Source organism: Perna viridis, chromosome 1 (assembly GCF_037379345.1).
Source record: "Perna viridis isolate PV_CMFRI_1.1 ecotype Kerala chromosome 1, ASM3737934v1, whole genome shotgun sequence".
Lineage (NCBI taxonomy): Eukaryota > Metazoa > Mollusca > Bivalvia > Mytilida > Mytilidae > Perna > Perna viridis.
In genome coordinates this window covers 63,603,199-63,627,904 of record NC_142445.1, presented here as the reverse complement: position 1 = coordinate 63,627,904, position 24,706 = coordinate 63,603,199, and the positions used below count along the sequence as shown (strand labels likewise).

Below are 24,706 nucleotides of genomic sequence, written 5' to 3'. Positions count from 1 at the left end.
ATTGATTTGATAGTTACATGTGCATTTTGAATTCTTACAGTTTTTTGATAGATTTAAGTATGTATTTTGATTTCTCTGGATTTTTATGATGTGTTATATTTGTGCAATGTTTGTGAAAAAAAGTGTGAATTTTAGTCTTTAAAGTTTTACTGCCAACAGGAATAATGTCATTCATGGTGAATTATAGTGACTTTTGTTTGTTAGACTTTATTTTTATATACTTGGTACTGAAATGTGAAGATAAGTCTTTAAAATTCTACTACAGGTTTTGAAAGTGTCAGTCTATGTAAAATATAATGACATTTTCTGGGTTTGATTTTAGGCCACGGATCTACATCCAGCAGATATAAATGGAAAGGCTGATCCCTACCTGGTTATCCGTCTTGGAGGGAACACCGTCAATGACAAGGAAAACTATATCTCCAAGCAACTTAATCCAGTCTTCGGAAAGTATGTATCCATGTTATCTACAATTATACAGGTCATTCCGACCGTGTTCTAGCAGATCTTGTTTTGGGATAAGGTTTGATGTAACCTTGTAAACAAGTATTCTGTTCTTGTACAGTTTAAAAGATCAATCCAACATGTGATTTATAGGTTTTTTGAATGAAACATTGTAAAATGTATGAAATAAAATATTGTATATGAATATCTTTTAAAGTCGTTTCAGGTTTTATATATTACACTGTTGGTAGTCCAACTAAATTTATGATTTATAAAAATAAAAAGAATTGTATTATTTTATTTTTTACTATATGAATGGAAAAAAACATATAATTTCTTGTGTATTATTGATAAGAAAAATATATTTATCTTTTGAGGAGAGGAATTAATTTTTTCTTAAATAAATAAAATGGATTTTATGCAAGATATTTATTCTAGAAACTATGAACATATTGTTTCAATAGAACTTATATTGCCCAAATATTTCTTGTAATTTTGATGACATTTATATCAAATTAATTAATTAAAGTTTCTTTGGTAATTTTATAAACAAGAATTTCCCATGACCACAGTGAAATATACATGTGGAAATGATAAATGAACACTTAAGACTTGTTAAGAAGAGGATGTTTGAGATCGGCATGGTTGGTTTCTAAGTCTAGTGGACACAGGGCTGGTTGCTATTTAATATTTTAATGATTCCTTTGCTTGACACTTTCTATAAGTATTTTGGCAGTGCTGTTGATTGTGCATATAATTTTATGGTTTTAGAAAAGAATTTTTTTTTCAGTTTAAATATTGGAAATAGAAGCATTCTTTAGGTTGTCTCAATTTTTTTTGTTTTTTTTTTCATTTACATTTACATAAAATGAATGGGAAATACTTGAAAAAATGATAAAAATTGTGTGATTATGACCTAGTTGATCACTTTAGTTCTAACTACTCTATATTAAATATAACAAGTCAAAACTTTATCTCGCTTTAGTTTTATATGTAAGTGAAATTTCACAATATTGCTACTAAAATAAAGAATTAGAATTGAAGGAAAATATTTTCTATTTCCCATTACTTTTGCTCTGTTCAGATCAAATACATAATTTTTTATGAAAAAATAATTCTAATTTTTTTCATGTGAGAATTATGGACCATAAGAAAGCTATTATAAAAAAAAATAAATTAGTTAACCCATCTATCAACATCATAGTCAGTGATGAGATATTATTTTTGAAATTCCTCAAATAAACACTTAAACCTGAGAATTTCTATTCAGTGTGGAAACTGACTGCACAAATGCATGGAAATATTTTCATTGAACTTTAACAATGTTATTTTTAGACTAAAATAAATATTGATACATGATTGAAATCTACAAGTGGTGATACCCAGGTGGCCCGCCTACCAAACAGTGTTTTCTTTACTCCTGGAACTTTATCTTGAGACATTGAACAAACTTTCCCTTCATTTGGCTTGTAACTTTAGGTAAAGAAATTGAAAAACTTCATTCTCTACATTTTTTCTTATTTTTAAGTTGTTTTTATTTTTTATTTGAATAAAAATTTCAAAGTTTTTACATTTGCAACACATTTTCTAGCTGATTTAATTTTTCTCCAGATTTTTTTAAATTTGTTAATTTTTTTTTTTATGTACTAGTATATTTGAAGACAGTCTGAGTGGACAAAATACAAGACTAAAATAATATGTAAATTTAGATAATTGTTATTCTTATGATAACAATTGAAAATATTATAGTCAGTAACATGTTTCATTGTGTTTTCTGAAATATTCAAATGTCATAGATATTGTTATAAATGAACCTCAGAATGGTTTGGTCTTATTTGTCTGTTTGAAATTTTTTTTTTATTGGTATTAGGTACCGGTATATTTTATCAGTTTTTTTAGTTCATGTAAAATTCTGTTGAAACCAAAGATTGTATTTTGTATCACTTTTCTTTTTTGAAATCAATAACTAAAATTTGAAATTAGATATTTTATTATTTGACAAAACCCAGGAAAATAAAAATGAAAATCTTTTGAAAATGAGATATTAAATAATTTAATGGAATGAAAAAGAAAAAAACTTGATATGGGTTAAGGGTTAAGGATAGAAAAAAAACACCAGTTCATGGTTAAGAGGTTTTTAAGAACAACTGCCAAGAATGAGAAAAAAATATTTTAAAATAAGGCATTATTTCATTAGAATTTACATCAGTGGGCACAGGTCAGTGTTCACCAATTAGCACAAGTAAATTTGTAATACATTGTCATCTCAGTGCTCATCAGTGAGTGCAAGTTGATTTGTGAGACTGACCATCAGGTCAGTGGTCATCAGTGGGCACAAGTAGGTTTGTGTACAGACCATCAGGTCAGTGTTCACCAGTGGGCACAAGTAGATTTGTGATACAGAACGTCAGGTCAGTGGTCACCAGTGGGCACAAGTAGATTTGTTGTACAGACCGTCAGGTCAGTGTTCAGCAGTGGGCACAAGTAGATTTGTGGTACAGACCATCAGGTCAGTGTTCACCAGTGGGCCACAAGTAGATTTGTGGTACAGACCGTCAGGTCAGTGTTCACCAGTGGGCACAAGTAGATTTGTGACACAGACCGTCAGGTCAGTGGGCGTAATAATAGATCTCATATATTCTATGTACACTTCTTTTTCACCTTCCATGATATTGTTTTTGACTCAGAAGAAATATGATGATAAAATCATTAGATAGGTTAAATGGATGATTCAATCTTTGTTATTATCTAATTTATATGGTATAATCATTTCAATTAAAGACCGTATACTTATCATATCAAATATTGTAGAAGTTATCAACTTTCCAAAATGACGGAAATTAAACATATAAAGTAACGTCTGTCTTGCTAATTAAATAAAACATATCATGCTTATATTGTTTCAAAAGGAAATGTTTCTATGAATGGAAAATATTACTTTCTTACTGATAAACCATATGTCTTCAAGTTTCAATTTTGTCAACTTTTTAATGAGTGTACTTAGCACATTTAGATATTTGAATATTTTTATGATATATTTTAGAACAAATTTAGAATATAGCCATAAAGATAGTTGTGACATTTTTACGAGATTTGTAAAATAATACCTATCTTTTGTACTCTTAACAATTATGAATGGATTTTCACTATAACAATAGCCCCTTTTATTTATCTTTTTAAGCTAAACAGGGTATAAATTTGCATTATTCTAATGCATGTTATAAACCACAATGTACAGACAATTTAATTATTTTATGTCTACATGGTTTGACGGTAAAAACAATGATAAATTCTTATTGTCATTCATGTTATGAAATCAACAACAAAAGAACAATCATGAAACCACAAAATAACAAAACGGCACGAAACTTTCGATAAAAGTTGGGCTTCCTCTGGCTTCTGAACTGTGATATTATTAATGACCTTTAACAAAGGTTATGTATTCCCAAAACTCTGTCTTTTATGGTTTACGAAATTTAAAACGGTTATTTAATATTTAAATTTTCAAACATCTTGGCAAAAAAATGACAAAAGGGACAATGTAATCAACCAAGTATAAAACTAGTAATGATCTACGTTCTGTAGATATCAAGAGGTCAATATAAATTCAGGATTATATTCTACGTAAATTGTCAACGGACACCTGCATGCAGCACGCTATATTACGCTCAATTTAACTTAATCTTTATCTTTTTTATCTCCATCATTTAAAAATTAAACTGTATTAAACACAATGGTTGAAACTTTAGTAGCTGGAATTATTTTATTCCCAAACAAATATTTTACTGTGGAATTTACATCCTTTTTGTGATTTATCTACTGTCAAAAGTAGAGCTGTATCATGCTGATTGGGGAATTCTGTAAATTATTAACCAATTAAACTAATTATTTACTTTCTCCTTGACTTTCTTTGTTGGAGCTTATTTATGCTGTGAAAATATTCAAAAAAATATTTTTACCTAAATTTCAAAAGTTTTGAATTTAGATGAAGCACTGAGTTCCTATGGTTATTTCTGAAATATATTTATGTATTTAATACAATTTTTGTTGAAGTTAATTTTTCCTATTTCTTTTCCCTGCTGAAGAAGATTTCCTAATTACATTTCTGAATGCATTTTCCTGTGAAATGGCAAAACTAATATATGTATATTTTGTAAAAACTTCTATTTTCATTATTTTGGCTGGTCAAAGTAATTGAAAAAAAAATACTACCAGTACTTAAAAAAGGCCTCTTTTGTTTCATAAATCAATGCAAGAAACAAAATTAACAGGTACAGGTAGTTAGTTTGAATCATATCAAAATTTTCAAAACTATATCAAAGCACTACTTTACTGAAGTATTAATTCTCGTAAACAAAACTAAGCTTCCTTCTAAAACTTTACGTATTTTCCAGATGCTTCGAAATGGAATCAACGTTTCCCATGGAATCCTTCCTCACAGTACAGGTCTATGACTGGGATCTGGTTGGCATGGATGATCTGATTGGAGAAACAAAAATAGATCTGGAAAATCGCTATTATAGCAGGCATAGGGCGACCTGTGGTGTTGGAAATAAATTTGAAATGTAAGTTTCATGTGACTCAAAATTGGTTCAAAAGTTTTCATCTATTTGTTTTTAATTGTGTGTAATTGCACAGAAAAAAATGTCATGTATAACTTTTTGGCAAACTTGCTTAATTTGCTGTCCTTAGTTTCTCCATTTTCTTGATCCTAGTATTAGATATAGTAAGGAGATGTTTCCAGTGGAAACAAATATACATCATTATCTTCCATTACAATTATGAAAAAAAAAATGATAAAATTTGGTTTTACCTATCATATACATTGCCTTGTCACCTAAAACAGCAAAAAAACCCTGAAAATCAATGTTTTGGCCTAATAAATTCAATTAAACAGGAAGTATGTAGAGATAGGTGTGTTGAACACTTGGTTCTTCCTAAATAGGATCAACTCCACCCGAACTAAAACTTATAAATTCTGTCATGACCAAGTGCATGTACTTGAACCATTGTATACTTTTAATTGTTTAAAGAATTTTTTTTACATGTATTTTTTTTGTCCATTTAATACATCTACTGTAATAGTGTGTGAATATAAGTTCATGTTTTGCAAATAAGTCTCATTTGACCAAGAAATCCATGCTATCAGAAATTATAGAATATACTTTTTTTCTGTATATGTTTTTTACAGTATAACAACAAATACAGTTACATATTAGTGCTTTGTTTCTTATTTGGTTAAAGTCCAAGGTAAACATACAGAAAGAAATCTTAAATGTATTGAATCATGTGTTATGACACCATATCTTCTGTAGAACTAATATTTATTTACTTGAGTCCTGATAGAAAATTTTGGATGTGATACATGAATGTTGACTCTCTTGTTTAAGGGTGGAATGTAGTGGAAAGAATGAAAGATTGGGAGTTTTTCTCATGAGTGATAGAAATCTTGAGTATTTCATAAGGTATAAGGGTTAGTACCCATCTGTTCTGACTGTAACATTAATTACTTTTGGTGTAGGCTTTTTGTATTCAGCATGAAGATAAATCAGCTGGAACATTCTGTTATGTACCATGGTTGGTAACCATTGACCTTGAACTTTTACCTCAGGATCAAATTTATAATATTTGCATAAGAGTTTGTGTCCGGCTTGTAATGTTTTTGATATATGACGTTTGGCGTGTGGGTAGATAAGCTCAATGTTACATGTCGTAGTATATGATTTGTAAGCTTAGATTTTTACTTCAAAGGTCAAATTAGTGATATTTAGTTACACTTAAAGCTTTGGTGGAAAGTAACTTTTAAATAATTTTCTTCTTGATTTTGTAATTTTCCCTATGAATGATAAGTAGAAGTAAGAGTTACACATTGAGCGTTTACATAACAGTACATGTCTGACCTTGAAACTTGAACTCTGATTCTGGATAAACCTTTGATATGGTCAGATTCATGATAAAATATCAATCATTTCTAAGTAGATTGAAATTTTATTGATTTCTATGGATTTACAAGGCTTTACAGGGTGTAATCTTTTAAGTGGTTGCATCACATTTGTATATTTAATTATTACGCTAAGAAATGAAATTGTGGGTTTTAATCATCACAATATAATCAACAGCACAAAATTGAAGAATCAGTGATTGTACAGTACGTGAAATTGGAATGTATTAGTCTTCCTTTGATAGACCACTCTCTTATGCTTCAAACTTTTTTGGGGAGTTAAACAAAATTTTAAAAATTCTGTTTCAGACATGGATGAAAATACATATGAAGTGGTAAATTTCTTTTTCTCTTCATCCTGAAATGCATAAAATTTCTGCCATTGGAATTCAGCCGATCAAGCAAGCAATCCTTCCTAAGTTTGGTTAGTCAAAGGGCAAAACTTAAACTTCTGAAATAAACATTCTCCAAGGATGTTGACTATATATTGATTTTAGCTGTTTGTGTAAAACTTACTGCTCTTGACTTTTTTTTTTCAAGTCAACCCTTTTGCAATTTATATTCAAAACATTATAAAATGCACTTGAAATGACAATTTATATCTTAAAGCTGTAACTAGAATGTTAATTCAAGTAACAATACAAAAATGTAAGGGAGTGGTCCTTTTCACCCGGGGGAATTTTGCCACAGTTTATTGAAATAATGACAAGGTACGCTCAATTCAGCTTAAATAGATGGTATGACACTTTAACATTTTACTAAATGTTTACTTGTTATTAATTGATGAAGAAATTTTATTGACGTTCAGACAAACAATTGTTTTGCCGAATTATTTATCTTTTATTCTCGCTTAGTACCCTGCACAAATTGTACAAGAAAGCGTGTTTGAATAATTTGGTAACATTGATAATCTGAAGGGTTATTTGTTATATAACAGAAATGATCGTAATTTTTTACCGAGTATAGATGCATTGTCCAACTTCTGATCATGTTTAGTGATTAATGCGTTACGATGATTCCTAACAATAAAGGACAATTCCTTCGGGAGATTGTAGCGTTTTAGATTGCAGGGGATTTAATTAACTAAATCCATCACCATGCTATTGTAGTGATTAATATTTTAAAATTTTCAGGAAGCAATATTTTCTATGAAAATATGGATCTTTTTTTTATATGATGGACAAATTAATGGAGTTGTCTCTGCCTTGTTTGTATTCTGCTAATGTATTTCTGTAATATAGATATACATATCATCTTCTTGTTTTCTACTTAATGTATAAAGAAAAGGGAAAAAATGTGATGAAAAGAAACAGTGAAAAATGTTGAATAGTCTCTCCACTAAACAGCCTACGTTAAGATAAGAAAAGATGAGAAGTCAAAGTTGGCTAATACAAAACCTTAACTTTGTTGAGCTTTTTACCAGCATACATTTTATCAGCCTACAGATTTCCTTATTTTCTCAATATAGTCATCTTGAGTTTTTTGTAATAACTTTCAGCTCTCTTGCAATAGTAATTATTATGTCAATTAATTTCAGATGTAACACACTTTCTAATTGGATAGAAAGTTTAAATCTATCATCTCATAGAATAAATTTTGGTATGTGACTGGCATCATCAACCATTTTTAATGATCTACTTGTTAAATTTTAATACTTAAATCAAGTTACATGTAAAAGGAATTACTGTGATATCTTTTCTGTCTTTGAAATAACCTGAATGGTGCATCGCATGATTTAGATTACTTCTTCAGAGACAGAAATAAATATTAAATTGTTCATTAAATGTCTTAAACTTGAGGCAAAACAATGGATTTTTTTTCATTCATTTGTACAGTGGATGTTTCAAGTCCATGAATTCAAGAATTTATACAAATACATTTTTTCCATAGACCATAAAATTTAATATCTATAAATATAAGTGCTTTTACAGAAAGAATTTGTTTGAATTGACAGTAACTTTAGTATGAAATGATAATGGTTTATAAATATACTGTCAAGTAGACAATTAAAAAAAATCATTTTTTTGTATTTTATAGTGGCCATATTTTGACCAAATAAGTTATTTCCAATATAAACTGGCAGTTTTTCTCCCCTTTATGGATATCAATTAATAAGGAAATGGTTGTTTGTTTTTGTACGCCGGAAATGATTTTCTCCATTCATTTTAGAGCTGAACATTACGATGTCTATACCCACGGCTAATTTCCTGTTGCGTATTGCTATGTAGTGCCGACCATCTCTGACTTCTGACAAGCATTTGATAGAAAAAATCCATATATCATGGACAACAGGAAGTAAAGCTCGTCTTAATGTGCAATATCTGGAAATAAAAAGATAAATATTAGTATGGTCCTAAAACATTTGTAACTGATTGAAAGGTGCAACATGAAATACCAAACAAGAAAATATTGGATGTGCACTCATGCAAATTAACTAGCAGAAAGGAAATGAATTGTTGGTTGTATTTGGCATTGATTGACTTTGAATGTTCTGTTGTAGATGTGTTTTATAATTGACAGGGAAAAGATGTTATGACTGCTTGATTGTTCATTTGTTTTGTAACCGTTGTATAAAGATGGTCATAAATTTAAGGTTATTCATATGATTGTTCTTTCAGTTTATGTTTACAGTAGTTAGCTTAACACTGTTTAATCACTGGCTTGTCAATAGTAGTCTGGTTGCTAAAATGTCTGTCAATCTGTCTATCAGTCTGTCTGTCAGTCATTTTGTTGTTATCCTTTTCTTGATCCTTTGATCCAATATGTTTCCTTTTCGGAATTGGAACTGATGGTTCTATATCAATTTGACTTTTACATGCTTTTTTATGATTGTTGGAGGTATATTGTAATCATGGTGTCCATCCATCTGTCTTTGCTTCCTCACAGGAATCAGATATCAGACTGAAGCAACATCAACTTCCTGGTTGAGCTCTTAGTTTATATTTTAACCAAATGGTTACTGGTATGGTGAACCTGGGAGGGGTATCTTAAACTGAACTCAACTCAGTTTTTTTTTTTAATATTTTGATGATTTTTATTTCTGGATGATTCTTCTTCATGTGATTAAGTGTTAAATGAAGGATTTTATTTTGTTTTTGTTTTGTAATAGGTCAGGATACAATGCCTGGAGGGACCCCTTGAAGCCAACACAGATTCTGGCAAAATTATGTAAAGATGGCAAAGTTGATGGGCCACACTACCAACCTGGTAAAGTCAGGGTAGCAAACCGTATCTTCACAGGCAAGATACAAGAAGAAGTTGAAGAAGATGGTAGGTATAGAGTAAAAAATTAAAGACAATTTTTTGGAGTGAAGACAAAGAGTATCACAGAGAGCCATATAGGTCAAGATGAGATGCTTTGTTTATCTAATACTGACATTTTTCTGTCTACTAGTGAGATCACATTACTTTGACACAACATGGCTAAAAAAAAATTGTAACTTCTGTAACTGTAATTTTTTTGTCACTAGATATAGGGTTATGACCTTTGACCTTTATTTTTGGACTTAAGGTCAAATTTTGTGGAATTGATTTGCTCTAATGGTGTCCTGATGGCAACTGATTTGTCTTTAATAGAAAGATTTTAACATTTGCCATGTTACCAGTTAATTTATCTTCCTTTGTGAATTTATCAAAACGTGCCTGAGCTGTAACTTCTTTGAATTTGTTCTGGCAGTTTCTGTTTTATTTGATTATTAGTTGAATAAATACGCACAACATAGTTTTACATTATACTTTTACTCTCAGTGCTGATGTAGATTTATTTTGCATAATAATTAACCATTTTAAAAAATTATTTAAAACAGTTAGAAATTGGAAAACCACAAGACAATGTGTTGTTTACGAGGGTTGGTGATATGACCTTTAACACTGACCTTTCATTTTAATTTATCTCATGAAAGTAGTTATACATGTACATGTACTAGACTGTTTAATTGGGAAATTCAGTAAAAAGTCATACTTGTATTTAAAAAAAAACAATTTTTAGTTTTTATACTGGTGATCGTTCCTGTTTAGAGATGCTGTTATTTTTATATACTGGCAAGTTCTACTGTAAGAGTGATAGGTCTCAAAAAAAGTCTAAAGTTTGTATAGCTGAAATATATTGTATGTGTTATGTTGACCACTCGTGATAGGATAAAACCATTCATCCAAATAACCAAAGCAGGAATATGCAAATTAGGATGATACATAGAAAATCCATTTGCCATTGATGAATATATTTGAATGAACAATATGAAAAGAATGTCCATCTACACATGAGAATGACATTGAGACTTAAATAACACTATCAATGAAATGAAGCACTCTAAGTTTGCACTTTGAAACAATTTGACCTGAATGCCATGACAAAGATAGTTCAATCATGCCACTGGCCAGTCTGTATATTTATCCTGGACATCAAGACAAAAATAGATTTTACCCAGTAACCACATATAGTTCAGTACAAAGTTATTTATGTCCCCATAATATAGACAATTAAAATTGTACAAAAATGTTATAAGCTTCCAGGTGACCATGTATGAAGTAGATCTGTTGGAGGGATTCGGCTAACGCCTCACCCTCCAACAGAATTGACTGACTGTCTAAATAACCATACACGATCACCTGGAAGCTTATAACTTATATTCAATGCACCATAGAAATAATTTTTGTATTCTTCTAAGTGCATCTCCATTGTGATTTAGGAAGTTTTTTCAATCATTTGAACACTGTTTGAAATGTACTGCCATTGGTTTTCCTATCTGTCAAAAACTGTCTTCCTTCACACTATTTTAGCACTACTGTTTGTGTAAAGAGTATGCTGAAAAAATTTCAGCTATGAATGGTTCTGCAAAAAAATACAATAAAATGAAGAAATTATTTTAGGGGAAATGTTATTGCAGCAATATTGTGCTTTCTTCAAAATAAAATGGCCTGTATCACAAACCTAATGAACTGTTGAGGCTTGGTTGTCATCTAACACCTTTTTGGCATGGACATCTAATCAGTTTTATTCCTTTTTATTTTGGCCTACATTTTTTTTTTCAATTCCATAACCCGAGTATTTGATGATGTCAGGGAATTAATGAAATGTTTCTGAAACACGAGATCATTACAGAGTACTGTGATCACACATTTAGGGTTTAAAACATGTGATTGTGATTTTTAAACAAATAAATCTGTCAAATTATGTCTCGGTTTGTTTCGGAGACATTGTTTTTGCTCTGTCCCGCTGTCTGTCCATCACTTTTGTACGAGCAACTCTTCAGAACTGCTGCTCCAACTTTCATGAAATTTTGTAGATAGCCCTGACATGTTATTGGATTGTGCATATTACTTATAATTTTAGTTCTAATGAATTTTGTAGGCATTGAACTTAATCATAAGATTGTAGAGAGACACACATTTTTTATGCAAAATCAAATATTAATTCTACCTTTGTCTCAGTGTCCTGTCCTTTATTATTGATTTTTGCCCTTTGTGTAATTATAATCAGGTGACTTCACTGTTTTTATGACCTAAAAGTGAAGTATTTTTTCCTGACAGTTGGTAATTGAAATTTGCTTAGAGGACACTAAAGGTAATGTCAAGGTCATGCTAAGCTTTGTTTATTAATGCTCTTTGGTCATGTCATTCTGACTCTACTCTGTACAGTACCAGATTATACCATGTTCAGAACAGAATGTTATGAGTTTTCTATTAGATTATTACCACCTAAATGAGTTAGTGATAAATGATTTGGTTGGTTGATTAATTACTGGTTCCCTGCCCAATATGTTCTAGTCAGGAAACAGACCAATAATGTAACATTTTGTTAGCTTATTTGATTACTTCATCCTAAGACTGTATATCATACCAATATTGTACCACTTTCTGCTTTTACTACCTACAATGATAGAGATTTTTATAATTTCGTAATAAGGAAATAATTACTTTTGATGATGCAACAATAATTTATTTTATCTTCCATAAAAAGAGCTATGATTTAATTCTCAATAACATCAGCTTTACCCTTGTCATTCGATACATTTTCTAAATTTGAATTTTATTTCCTTTATAATGGAAATTCCTGTAATAGTAGATTTATCTTGGTTCAGTTTCAACTGTAGTATTGGTAATCTTGGCAGAGGGTGTAAATCTATAGCTGTCATGTTTTCCATTTGTCATTTTTTTATGATTCTGGATTTTTGTTGTAGTTTCCGTGAATATATATAACTGTTTCACTCAGTATGTGATTTTGAGAAATATATTTATAGATGTTCAAGGAATTTGAATTAATATATAAAATTAACAGTTCAAATATTTTTATTTTTGAGAGTTTTTATATTATCCTCTCTCAACAAGTTAGAGGTACACTGTATAGCAGGAAAATTTTTTAAATTTTTTTTAAAACTTTTAAATTTCACAATATAAGGTCTTGCAAAATTGAAGTTTTGATATTTTACATATAATTTTCATTCTACTAAATCTGAAGACACAAAAAATAAAGACTGAGAAAGATTAACATTTCTATTTATAGAGTTCATTGTTAAAATTATCTGATGTACAATGTATTGATATTGATAGTGATGTACATATGTTATCCTAACCATTACATATGTTATTCTAACCATTACATATTTTTATCTACTGGATGATAGTTGAAAAAAAAACTGTTCAACTTAATCTTTATGAAATCAAACCTGATGCTATGGAACATAATATATGTATTAGAGAATAATCTTGTAATACATGTACATGTACTGGACAAAAATCAAATTTTTATTTTATTATATTTTTTTTTTATCAAAACTCATCAACTTATCACCATTAGCATGATCTGTAAAAATCTGTATAATAAATTAATAAAACATCCACATCTGTCTTTCCAGGAGCACAGAACACAGAAGAAAATCTAGCTTTACAAGTTCTAAAACACTGGGAGGAAATTCCTAAAGTTGGTTGTAAACTGGTCCCAGAACACATAGAAACCAGACCACTGTATAATCCAGATAAACCTGGAATAGAACAGGTCAGAAGAAGATAATTTTTATATAAAACCCTATTGATTTTCAAGGTTACAGGTCACTGGTCAAGGTTGCTGATTATCACAGGGATGTCATGCTTTCTGTTGCCCTTGTTATATTATTATGTAAGTTACTGTCACATGGGGTAATAGTAAACTCAAGTTGTATGGCACATAGCTAACCTTGCCTTATATATGGTAATATTAATGTCCATGCAGCACTGTATCAGGAATACTGGTTGAAGTAAGTATGTTTTATGTAGACAACTAAGGTTATGTACATAAAACATATCTATCCTTATTTGGTATACATGCCAAATACATGCTGCTTATGTACTGAATGATTGACAAACAATTCTTTTATCAATTAAGCTGAGTTTTCTTTCTTGTTTGAAAATAAGATGTAATATATTATCAAACAATTCTGATTAGTTGACCTTTTAACTGGTATTTCAGGGTAAAGTAGAAATGTGGGTAGATATGTTTCCCATGGATATGCCTTCCCCTGGACCTCCTGTGGATATCAGCCCTAGAAAACCCAAGAGGTAAGCTTTGTCAAAGACAGTATTTCTTTTTTTAATTTTCTTTGCATTTAAACCTGTCTAAATTGAACCCTGAATAGACCAAAAACCTGTCGAAACCAGACATAATCTGAATGCTCCTTTTATCTTATGCATTTTGTATGTGGGAAAACTGAACAGCTGCATGGGAACAAAATTTCCTTTTTGAAAGGGATTTTGGTTTAGACAGAATTAACAATACTAAAAAATCAAACTTCACTGTTGGTTAAAGTAGAATAAACATCTACAACAAATGAAAATTGCATATTTGAATGGATACTCAACAAAACAGTTGTTTTTCCTTTTGAAGACAGGTGTCTGAAAGCATCATTACTGCATTTACTCTGCTTTGTTAAACATTTATTTGAAAGTCCATACAATTTTTCAGAGTAACTTTTCAGCAATTGATTGTGTGATGTTTAATTTATTAAAACTAAAAACATAAGAACGTCTTTGTTGGTTTTATTAGCACACCTGGATTGAAAGTCAATGTGAGCTTTAGTTTTCATTTTGTGTTTGGCATTGCCTTCTATCATTAACAATGTCCATGCCTCTGTAGCCACTGAGTAGATTTCATAAAACTTTGTTGGAATGATTAATGGAAAGTCTTCCACCAACACTAAATTATTTTTTTTTTGATTGATTAAACAAGATGTGAGCATTTATTTAAGCTTCTAATTGACCCTTTTTGAAAAAATCATCTCGTAAAATTCATGAGCAAATATTTGAAACTTCGTTCAGTTGTTGATTTGAATAACTACTATACTTATTGTGCCCCTCAAGATGTTCAGTTATCAACTGTGGCCACTTAATATTCCATAATGAAACTATTGGGCAACACATTTAGGCTAATGATATAACTCTGCTAAAACTAAAGAAATGAAAACCAATCTTGATATGAGGATTGCTACTCAAGTTTTGATGGATGAAGGCTGCTTTGTAATTTGCTTCCTCATCAACAACATTAACTCATGTCCAGCTCAGGTCCCAGATGGGCAATTTAGGTTTCCTGGAGACTCTTGTCTATATTTTCCTTTACCCAACAAAGTTTTGAAGGGAACAGATTGATGCCATCATCCTTTATCTGTTCATCCTGCCATAAAAACTTTTTGAATATTAGAACCTATAGAATAGAAGGTTATTAGTGACTTGTTTAGGTTGAAGGGTAAACTGTTTTTAATGACAAGGGAATGGGTTAACGTTTAATCAAGCTACTGCTTACTATTGGTAGCTTCTAATATGCTTTTGTTATATTCTTGTAGTTTTGAACTTCGATGTATTATTTGGAACACGGATGATGTTGTTCTGGAAGATGATGCCTTCTTTACCGGAGAGAAGATGAGTGATATTTACGTAAAGGGTTGGATGAAAGGACAAGAGGATATGCAAAGTACTGACATACATTATAGGTATGTTGCTTGAAATAGGGGAGAAGTTGGGTTTCAGGAGGGGAGAGAATATATAAGTACCAGTAAGGTGTCGTTTGAAAGGACAGAACATAATACAAAATACTAATTTTACCATATGTATGTAGCTAGAATTGGGGAATCAATTAGTTTTCAGTGAAGGTGCAGATAATTACCAGATTGTGAAAGATTGGTAGAAAGGACAGGAAAATACACAAAATACTGATATGCCTTAAATGTATGAAAATGGATAGGGGAGAGGGGCGAAAAAGGTAGGAGAATATAATAAGAGATTTAATCAAAAAAAGATATGAAAAATTAAGAGTAACTGATAAGTGAAGATGGTAAGTGATAAGTGTGGATTGGGATAAGTGAAATTCTTCAAAGGTGGCTTTAAAGGTCATGAATTAAAAGAATGAGAGGTAAATGGTCCTAGTTTGGCTTTGTCAAGCATATACATGTACATGTACTTATTCTAATTTTGTTTTGGTTAATGTTATTATTTATTGATCATTTATATGTATTTATATAGTATTCATTTAATTTCATCAGTAACTGTTCTCTGATTAAGTAATTTTCTCTATCATCTGATAGTTGTGCTATATTATGGTGACATCATCAAACTTTTTTGATGATTTATTTATTAGATTTTTATACTAATATTAAAAGATAAAGTTTGACTGAAGTGATTTTTTTTCTCTGTCTATTTGAAGTAACCTCAGTGCCTGTGGTTTGAATAATATTACTTAAGTTATGATTAAAAGTGAATTTGATTTTGCTAGAGTAAGGATTATATTGCTTTCTATCAACAATGAGTTAATTGAGAGATCAAAAGTACATTTGTACAAACTTCATATTAAGCAGCAGTCTTTATTCATATCAGATAGGAGACAATTTATGTCAAAAACCAACAAAATTTACTTTTATTAAATATACAGAAACAGTTATAGACCACATAACCTTTCTTCGTTTATCATTCCATTGTTGCAAATATACAGATTGTACCTGACATTGGCATTATACAAGAGTTATTGTTCTTGAGTTGGTTGATTTAAGTATAGGATGAATGTATGGATTTCTACAGATCTGTCTACAGAAATGGCTATAGTTTCCTAAAAATATCGTGTTTGTAGATTGAAATTCATGGTTTGTTCAGATTTTTTTCTGCATTATGAATCAATTCTATCATTGGCAGTATATAAATTGGTAGTACTAGCCGTTAAGCTGAATTATATATAAATTGGTAGTACTAGCCATTAAGCTGAATTATATATAAATTGGTAGTACTAGCCGTTAAGCTGAATTATATATAAATTGGTAGTACTAGCCGTTAAGCTGAATTATATACATGTTCATGGGCATGACCGTGTGTTCAGCATTCTCAATCTATCCAGTCCTAATAATTTATTTGTACTTTGAATGCTGTTTGACTATTAAAAGTCCAGTACTGGTTTTTTCCAACCTTTTCTAATACCAGTATTTGTCATTTGGTCAGTAAGTCAGTGTCACTTGGCATGTGCCCATCAAAATAACATTGTTTATAAACATAGCTGACTAAGTCACCTGTCACAAATTTATTGTACAGTCACATGCCATACAGTACAATCCATGAAGTTTAGTCTTTTTAACAATAAAACCTACAATTTGGTGTCTGTTTTACACAGTATATCAAGTAGACCAGATTAGGAAACAGTTAACTTTTTATTCAGCTTATTAAAGTCCGACCAGTTAGACCCTTGTGTGTGTTTGTGACACATGAACCCTGTATTTAGCCTGAGATGACTTCTCCACAGTTGTAATGTGGGATATTGGTATACCACTGGTACACAAAATTATATACACTGACAAATCACATGGTGTCAGAGTTGTCTAAATACCCAAGAGCTGACCATTCCATTGTATTCAATTCTTTGTATTTTAATTTGTATCCAACATGACCCCATTTTACCCTTTGGTATTTGTCATTATAAATGGACTTTAACATTGTGAACTGCTTTTGTTAACATATAAAAACGTTGGTTGGACATCAATTAAACTGCCGGGGCAGGTAAAAATTGGCTTCAAACCTGTGTCACCTGAATTGACTTTTTTTGTTCTTCCTTTGTAACAACGATAATGTCATTACCTGACAATAAAAGTTATTCGCTGCGGAAATTTGACACGGCAGAAATATAGTTTTATGCATGTTAATTTGTAGAAGTTATTGTCTTTTAATGATTAAAACAGTCATAAATAGGATTAGCAATTAGTCCAAAAAATGCAAATTATACAAATAAAATTCTTTTTACCCTTGTTTGTCTGCATTTAAATGACTTATTCCAGATTTTAAGAAGTATTTTCATTTCCACAGTTAATATATATTGTAACAGGTGATATTCCTCTTGACTTAGCTCCCTTGAAAGAGATACATATAAAACTTGGTTAAAGGCAACTTCAACAAGTTTAGGAGCGTATTATGCTGCCATGTTTATAACTTATTTGCTTTAACAAAATGTTTAATATTAAATTTGTTTAACAAACTTTATTATTTTTTAATACCCAGTGTACTGTGTCATGAAAAATTGAGAGGAAAACAAGATTTATCTTTTCTAGATTACAGTCAATTCTTCTTGCTAAATATTTGGGGACATATTCTAATCTATGAGTATAACAAGAATGAATATGGTGAATATGTCAAAGAGACAACAAACCCACTGAGATGAAAAATGTCAGTTAGTTAGTATATTGCTATTCATGGTTGCTTTTTAAGGTGATTTTTTTCAAAAATAAAGAAGTTGTATTTTTCTGTTTTGGAAATGTTGCATTTTATGAAAATCCATTTTTGTCAGGTTCTTGTGTGTTTTATGTTGACTGAAAAAAAATGCAGAAATAAATGTGACTGTAATCACAATATCTCTTCATTCTTTTTCAAATCCTCAATCAATTTTGTTTTCAGTTTCTTCTTCTTTGATGCATAAATAGTGTGGGCATAAGAAGTGTACGTACCAAAATCCTTGATGCATTATTACCCCTTTCCCCCCAAATACCTGGCTATGTACCTGCCTGGTGTGTTGAACAAAGTATGATTGTTTTGGCTCCTATCTATAAACTGATGTATGATAATTACATCAAGTGATTGATAAATTTGTCCTTAAAGATTCATTTTCTTTAAAGAAAATTCTGTTCTGTTTGTTAAGGTATTACCCTAATTAATGTAGGGCCATTTAGTATATATTTTAGGTGTGGAGAATTTGAATAAATATGTAGTTTTCCTGCTGAAAAATGTGGTTTGAAAGTGAAAACAAGAAATTTATCACAAAATTAAATACAATTGTGATTTTAAAGTGTGAATTTACTGATTGAGATTTGTTTTGATGTTGGTTAGAGCCAGCAATAAAATATAAAATGAATTATATCGTCAAATATCTCCAATTGGACAGCTGTACTAAAACTGAACATCCCTACGGAAACAACCCGATACATCCTAATACCACATAATCAAGATCAGTTTCTTCATCTCAAATTTCCATCGTCACGATTTGCATGGATGCAATAATTACAAATTGTTGTGAGTTATGACTTCAGTTTTTAGATGGGTTTTGGGTCATATTGAAATAAAAACATATGATGAGCAGAAATCATCATCTTGGGGCTGAGGGTGGGTTTTTTGTTTCATCGACTACTCTTTAAAAAAAGCAGAGAAACATATATTTTGCTGTCTACCCTTTCTGATATCTGTTGCTACTGTTTTCTTTCAAAAGAAGGATTATCTAGAATGTATTAAAAACTTTTTTGTTTCTGTGATCAGGTGCAAAATTACCTGAAGTTCTTTTGAATGATCTGTAAGTAGGTTTGGCCTTACCACTTTAGGATAGACAGATACCATTTGCTATCTTGGTTATAAAAAGATGAAATTTCTTAATACAAGTCACATTAACAAACTTTTTTGTGATTTATTTTTGTTACATTCAGAATATTGTTCTAGATTATGACCACTGAAAAGAGTTTAACATACCCAATGCACATACCCTATTTTTTTCACTTTTTTCTTCTGTCCATCTGTCATCAAATTTTTAGAGTGCAATATCTCTAATACTACAGAAAATGTTTTAAATATATTAATTGTGGTATTGTCAATAACATGCAATTTATTGGCAATAATCATTTTTTTTAATTTAAGTTAAAAAAAAAAACAAATACAAATACAAATAAAACATCATACTGAAAATAGGTTTATCAACATTTATTGAATCTGAGAATTACCAATGGCATAAGAATATGTTCCAGCTTCAAAATTGGACTGAACTGGACTTAGCCCTTGGCAGAGTATAGAACATTTTAATTTACTTTTATACTTTTTAGCTTGTTAGTGGTTTGTGTCTTTTTTTCAATATTAAATGATTTATCTTGTCTGAAAAATTCAGTTGGTCACTAACATTTTTATAAGTACACATAGGTGTTATTAAAGCTGCTATATCTAGCCATTTTGTCAAATTTGTATTAATCTGGTCCAGATTATTCAAAATGCACAAATTTTATATATGAATACCCATTTATATTTTTTAAATAAATACAATCCTTTCAAATTAAATTTTAACATGGTAAAATCAATTGAGTATGTCATATTTTGTAAAGAATTAAAAATAGATTTGATGTCCTGCATTTTCTGTTGATGATTTTTTTGCAAATTTGAGGTGTTAAATTATCATGTTTTATGCAGGGTTTTTATCTGCCTAAAAGACATATGATATAGCTCATAAAATTTTCAGTATATTTATATTTTTTATTCTGTTTATCCTTTTGGACATCTTAAATCTTGTCAACAAAGAATGCTTAAATTTCACTGAAATCTGATCAGCCGATTCAGACTATAGACTTAAAAATCAGATAAGACAGCCGATTATTCAATATGGATTGTGTGGAATTTTGGGCCTTTCTTTCAAAGTGTGAAATCTTTACCCTCATTTGTTTTTCTTGTCAGTTCTACAATCCCTGTGTCATCCATCTTAGGCAAATTGCTGTTTTTATTTTCTCTGTTTTTTTTTGTGGACGACACTCAAAATTTTTTGACACGAACATTTTATTGAAATAATTACAATATAATTGGGATAAAATAGGAGAAATGACATTTTATTTATATTTTATCATTACCGTTGGGAAATTTATTATTTCTAGCAAAATAAAAAAAAAATCTGACCTGGATTTATCGAAAAATAAAGAAAAAAAACTGGCCTTTTGAATTAAGATGATTCATATAAGGGTCTGAAAACTTCCCAATGATGTTAGAACTGTCAAATTTGCAAATTTTTTGGTTGTTCCCTCCGCGGGACTCAAACTCGTACTGCTGTGACATCTGTGGCAACACCACCTGCACTAAGTCCAGCGCCCTAGACCACTCGGCCAGCTAGGCTATAAGTTTATCTTATCATCCCTGTATCAATTTGATCCGATGGAGCAGTGTAGCAAATAGAGTTGTCACATTCTGAGACGTATATATATAAGGAATATTCTTTATTATATAAAGATGAAGTGTTTAAAATTTTTCTCTGAATACAATTATTGTTAAAATGAAAATAATGCTGAGTAATGGCTCTTGATGTGACAATTTGTTGGAGAACTAGATTTTATCAATATCATAATGATGAATTTCTTGCAAATTACATCATTTTACTAATTGTTCATTTTTTATCAGATTATATATAATTTCAATAATATTTCCATGTTGAATATGTTTCCTTTATAGAGCAAGATAGATTGATAAAGGTAGATCTCCAACAGAAGCACCACTTGTTTTCTGGGTGTTAAAGTTGGCATGTATTCATATGATTGAATTTTAAATAAATCACTCATGCAAAAAGAAAACTTTAGTTTGATATCAAATTTATATGTATGATTTGCAAAAGGTCATCAGAGAGTCATTACTTTGTGAGGGATTGTTGGAGCGCAGTGAAACTTTATACTCAGATTCTGCATACCCACTTGTAACATATTGTGATGCTAGTAGCCATACACAATTTAATATACTACATATGGGTCATTGAGTCAGGGAAAAATCATTTAATTCAAGCTGTGGGGCAATTAATTCATGCTTCAATTAAACAAGCAGAAAATCATTTTTTCATTGTGTGATGATTCAGTTTTAATTTTGTAAATGGTATGCATCTTGTTTTGAACACCCATAAAGTCATGTTCAAATAACAGAAAAGGTGTTTCTATCAACTATAGTTGTATATATTTTGTCTGTGTGTTATTTGTTTTTTGTCTCCTTATCTGTCTAAATATAAAATACAAAGTTTATTGTTATGTCTGTAGAGAGCAAAATTTTTTTTTAATAAATTTACATTAATCAATTTTTAAATCATCTTATTGTATTTAAAGAAAGAAATATTTTAAAATATTTTAAACAGGATGTAAATGTGGTCATCATTTAATCCAACATTTAGTTATTACTTAACAGGAACTAAGACAAAACTTGATACATGTACTATGAAAGTACAAAATGTGTACCTGGTAGTTACGTGTAGTATTCATAGTTATGCAGTTACCATAGTTGATGGTTTATGCATTGATGGATGAGAATTGGTTTGTTAGTACTGTTTACCCTCCCTGGCCTGTTGTTTTATGAATTGGTGGGTGAGGACTGCTTGGTTAGTACTGTTTGCACTCCCTGGCCTGTTGTTTTATGAATTAGTGGGCGAGGACTGGTTTGTTAGTACTGTTTGCACTCCCTGGCCTGTTGTTTTATGAATTAGTGGGCGAGGACTGGTTTGTTAGTACTGTTTGCACTCCCTGGCCTGTTGTTTTATGAATTGGTGGGTGAGGACTGCTTTGTTAGTACTGTTTGCACTCCCTGGCCTGTTGTTTTATGAATTAGTGGGCGAGGACTGCTTTGTGAGTACTGTTTACACTTCCTGGCCTGATGTTTTATGAATTAGTGGGGGAGGACTGCTTTGTGAGTACTGTTTATACTCCCTGGCCTGATGATTTCTGAATTGGTGGGTGAAGACTGGTTGTTAGTACTGTTTACACTACCTGGCCTTATGTTTTATGAATTGGTGGGTGAGGACTGGCTTGTTAGCACTGTTTACACTACCTGGCCTGATGTTTTATGAATTGGTGGGTGAGGACTGGCTTGTTAGTACTGTTTACAGTACCTTTTACAGGACCTTTCTCAATCCATAAATGGAATGAAACTTCTTTAAACATACCATAACTAAAACTTTCAGTGTCCTGGTATACATATAGTGGTATTTCTTTTCATTTTAGATCTTTGACAGGAGAAGGAAACTTTAACTGGAGATTCCTGTATCCATTTGATTACCTGGTAGCTGAGGAGAAGATTGTTATTTCCCGAAAGGAGACCCTATTCTCATGGGACGAAACAGAAACAAAGATTCCTCCCCGGCTAAATCTTCAGGTGTGGGATGCAGACCATTTCTCTGCTGATGATTTTCTTGGTAGGTTGAACAGTTTACTTTTGACTATATATGAATATTTTGGAAGAACTGTGTTTCATGGGGAATCAGTTTTAATGAGCTGTTGTGGTGTTGGCTTACCACAAAGTCAAATTTCCATGGTATTGTAAAATTCTCATGGAAAACTTTTATTCTCACATCAAATCCATTTGACAACAGAAAATTTTACTATGAATAGAAGTAACTTTACTTTATTACATCAGATAATGTGTTATATTCTTTTTTTTTAGATCTCTCCTGATTTCACACTTGATCTTCACAAATCTTGCAATGTGATACCCTGCCTCTATTTTCATAGATACTCACAGTGTGGCTATTGACAATATAGTGTCCATAGATACTCACAGTGTGGCTATTGACAAGATAGTGTCCATAGATGCTCACGGTGTGGCTATTGACAATATAGTGTCCATAGATGCTCACGGTGTGGCTATTGACAATATAGTGTCCATAGATGCTCACGGTGTGGCTATTGACAATATAGTGTCCATAGATGCTCACGTTGTGGCTATTGACAATATAGTGTCCATAGATACTCACAGTGTGGCTATTGACAGTATAGTGTCCATAGATGCTCACAGTGTGGCTATTGACAATATTTTGTTAATAGATGCTCACAGTATGGCTATTGACTATATTTTGTTCATATATGCTCAAAGTGTGGCTATTGACAATACAGTGTCCACAGATGCTCACGATGTGGCTATTGACAATACAGTGTCCACAGATGCTCACGATGTGGCTATTGACAAGTGTCCACAGATGCTCATGGTGTGGCTATTGACAATAAAGTGTCCATAGAGTCTATTCACTTTTTTTGTTTAAAAGAGAAATACAGTGTAATTAATCTGTCTCCAATTTAGAATAGGATTTTGTCTTGTTTAAGCATTTTTTGTTTTTATCAGTTAAATATAGAAACTTGTATGGGAGATTTCTTAGTATGTTTTTTGTTTGTAGGGGTCCATCGCCATCTCCTCTGAAACTACTGAAAAGATTTGCATGAAACTTATAACGACTGTTCCTTAGAGTATCCTGCACAAAATGACCCTTTGGATTATTGATTGGTTAAAAAAACATGGCCGCTCTTACTAAAAATAGAACATAGGGGTCAGACAGTAGATTTTTGCATATATCTCCAAAATCATTAAGTTTGGTCAATATCTTTCAATTGCTGAAACATCCTTATTATAAGGCCTACAAAAGTCTTCAAGGATCAAAGTTGTCAGATGACTCCATGTAAGGGTTATTGCCCTTGAGAGGTGAAAAATAACTTTTTTTTACAGTTTTCAGCCTATATGTTGAAAATTATGATAGATAGAATGAAACTTTCAGTTGCTGAAATGATTCTTATTATAAGGCCTACAAAAGTCTCCAGGGATGTAAGTTGTCAGACAACTCCATGTAAGAGTTATTGCCCTTGAAAGGCAAAAAATTACCTCTTTTGCAGTTTTCAGTCGATATCTTGAAAATTACAGTAGATAGAATGAAATTTTCGATTGAGGAAATGATCTTTATGATAAATCCCACCAAAGTCTTCATGTAGTCAAATTGTCGGACAATTTCTTGTTAGAGTTATTGCCCTTGAAAAGCAAAAATTTAACCAGGTGAGCGATTCAGGCTCCTGGGACATACCAATGATTTAATTTAATTTTTCAACATGTTTTATATGATGTCATTTTTACTGTATTTACTAATATACCTTATGTATTTCAAAGGTTAAACTTATCTTCTATAATTGTCAGATAATTCTAAATTCTTCATTTTAACTGATCCTGTGAAAATTTCCACTACATAAATGTAGTACAAAATTAGTGCAATTTAAAATGTAAATGAGTATGAACTGTTATTTTGAGCCGATGTTGTTCATAGGGGAGGGTATTGTGTTCTCTTAAAACTGATAAATATGGCTTAGT

General features: G+C 30.9%; 1 protein-coding gene across 11 annotated transcripts in view; it reads left to right on the top strand.

Moving 5' to 3' along the window:
• LOC148629809 (otoferlin-like) overlaps positions 1–24,706 on the top strand; it is a 123,312-nt gene that overhangs the window by 86,492 nt on the left and 12,114 nt on the right. For all 11 annotated transcript variants that reach the window (XM_088557524.1, XM_088557513.1, XM_088557504.1 and 8 more), the window contains 7 exons: positions 323–450; positions 4,839–5,009; positions 9,495–9,655; positions 13,240–13,379; positions 13,830–13,918; positions 15,196–15,342; positions 22,585–22,775. In XM_088557524.1, coding sequence (XP_088413650.1) covers positions 323–450; positions 4,839–5,009; positions 9,495–9,655; positions 13,240–13,379; positions 13,830–13,918; positions 15,196–15,342; positions 22,585–22,775 — 1,027 coding nt within the window. The remainder of the gene's footprint in view (positions 1–322; positions 451–4,838; positions 5,010–9,494; positions 9,656–13,239; positions 13,380–13,829; positions 13,919–15,195; positions 15,343–22,584; positions 22,776–24,706) is intronic.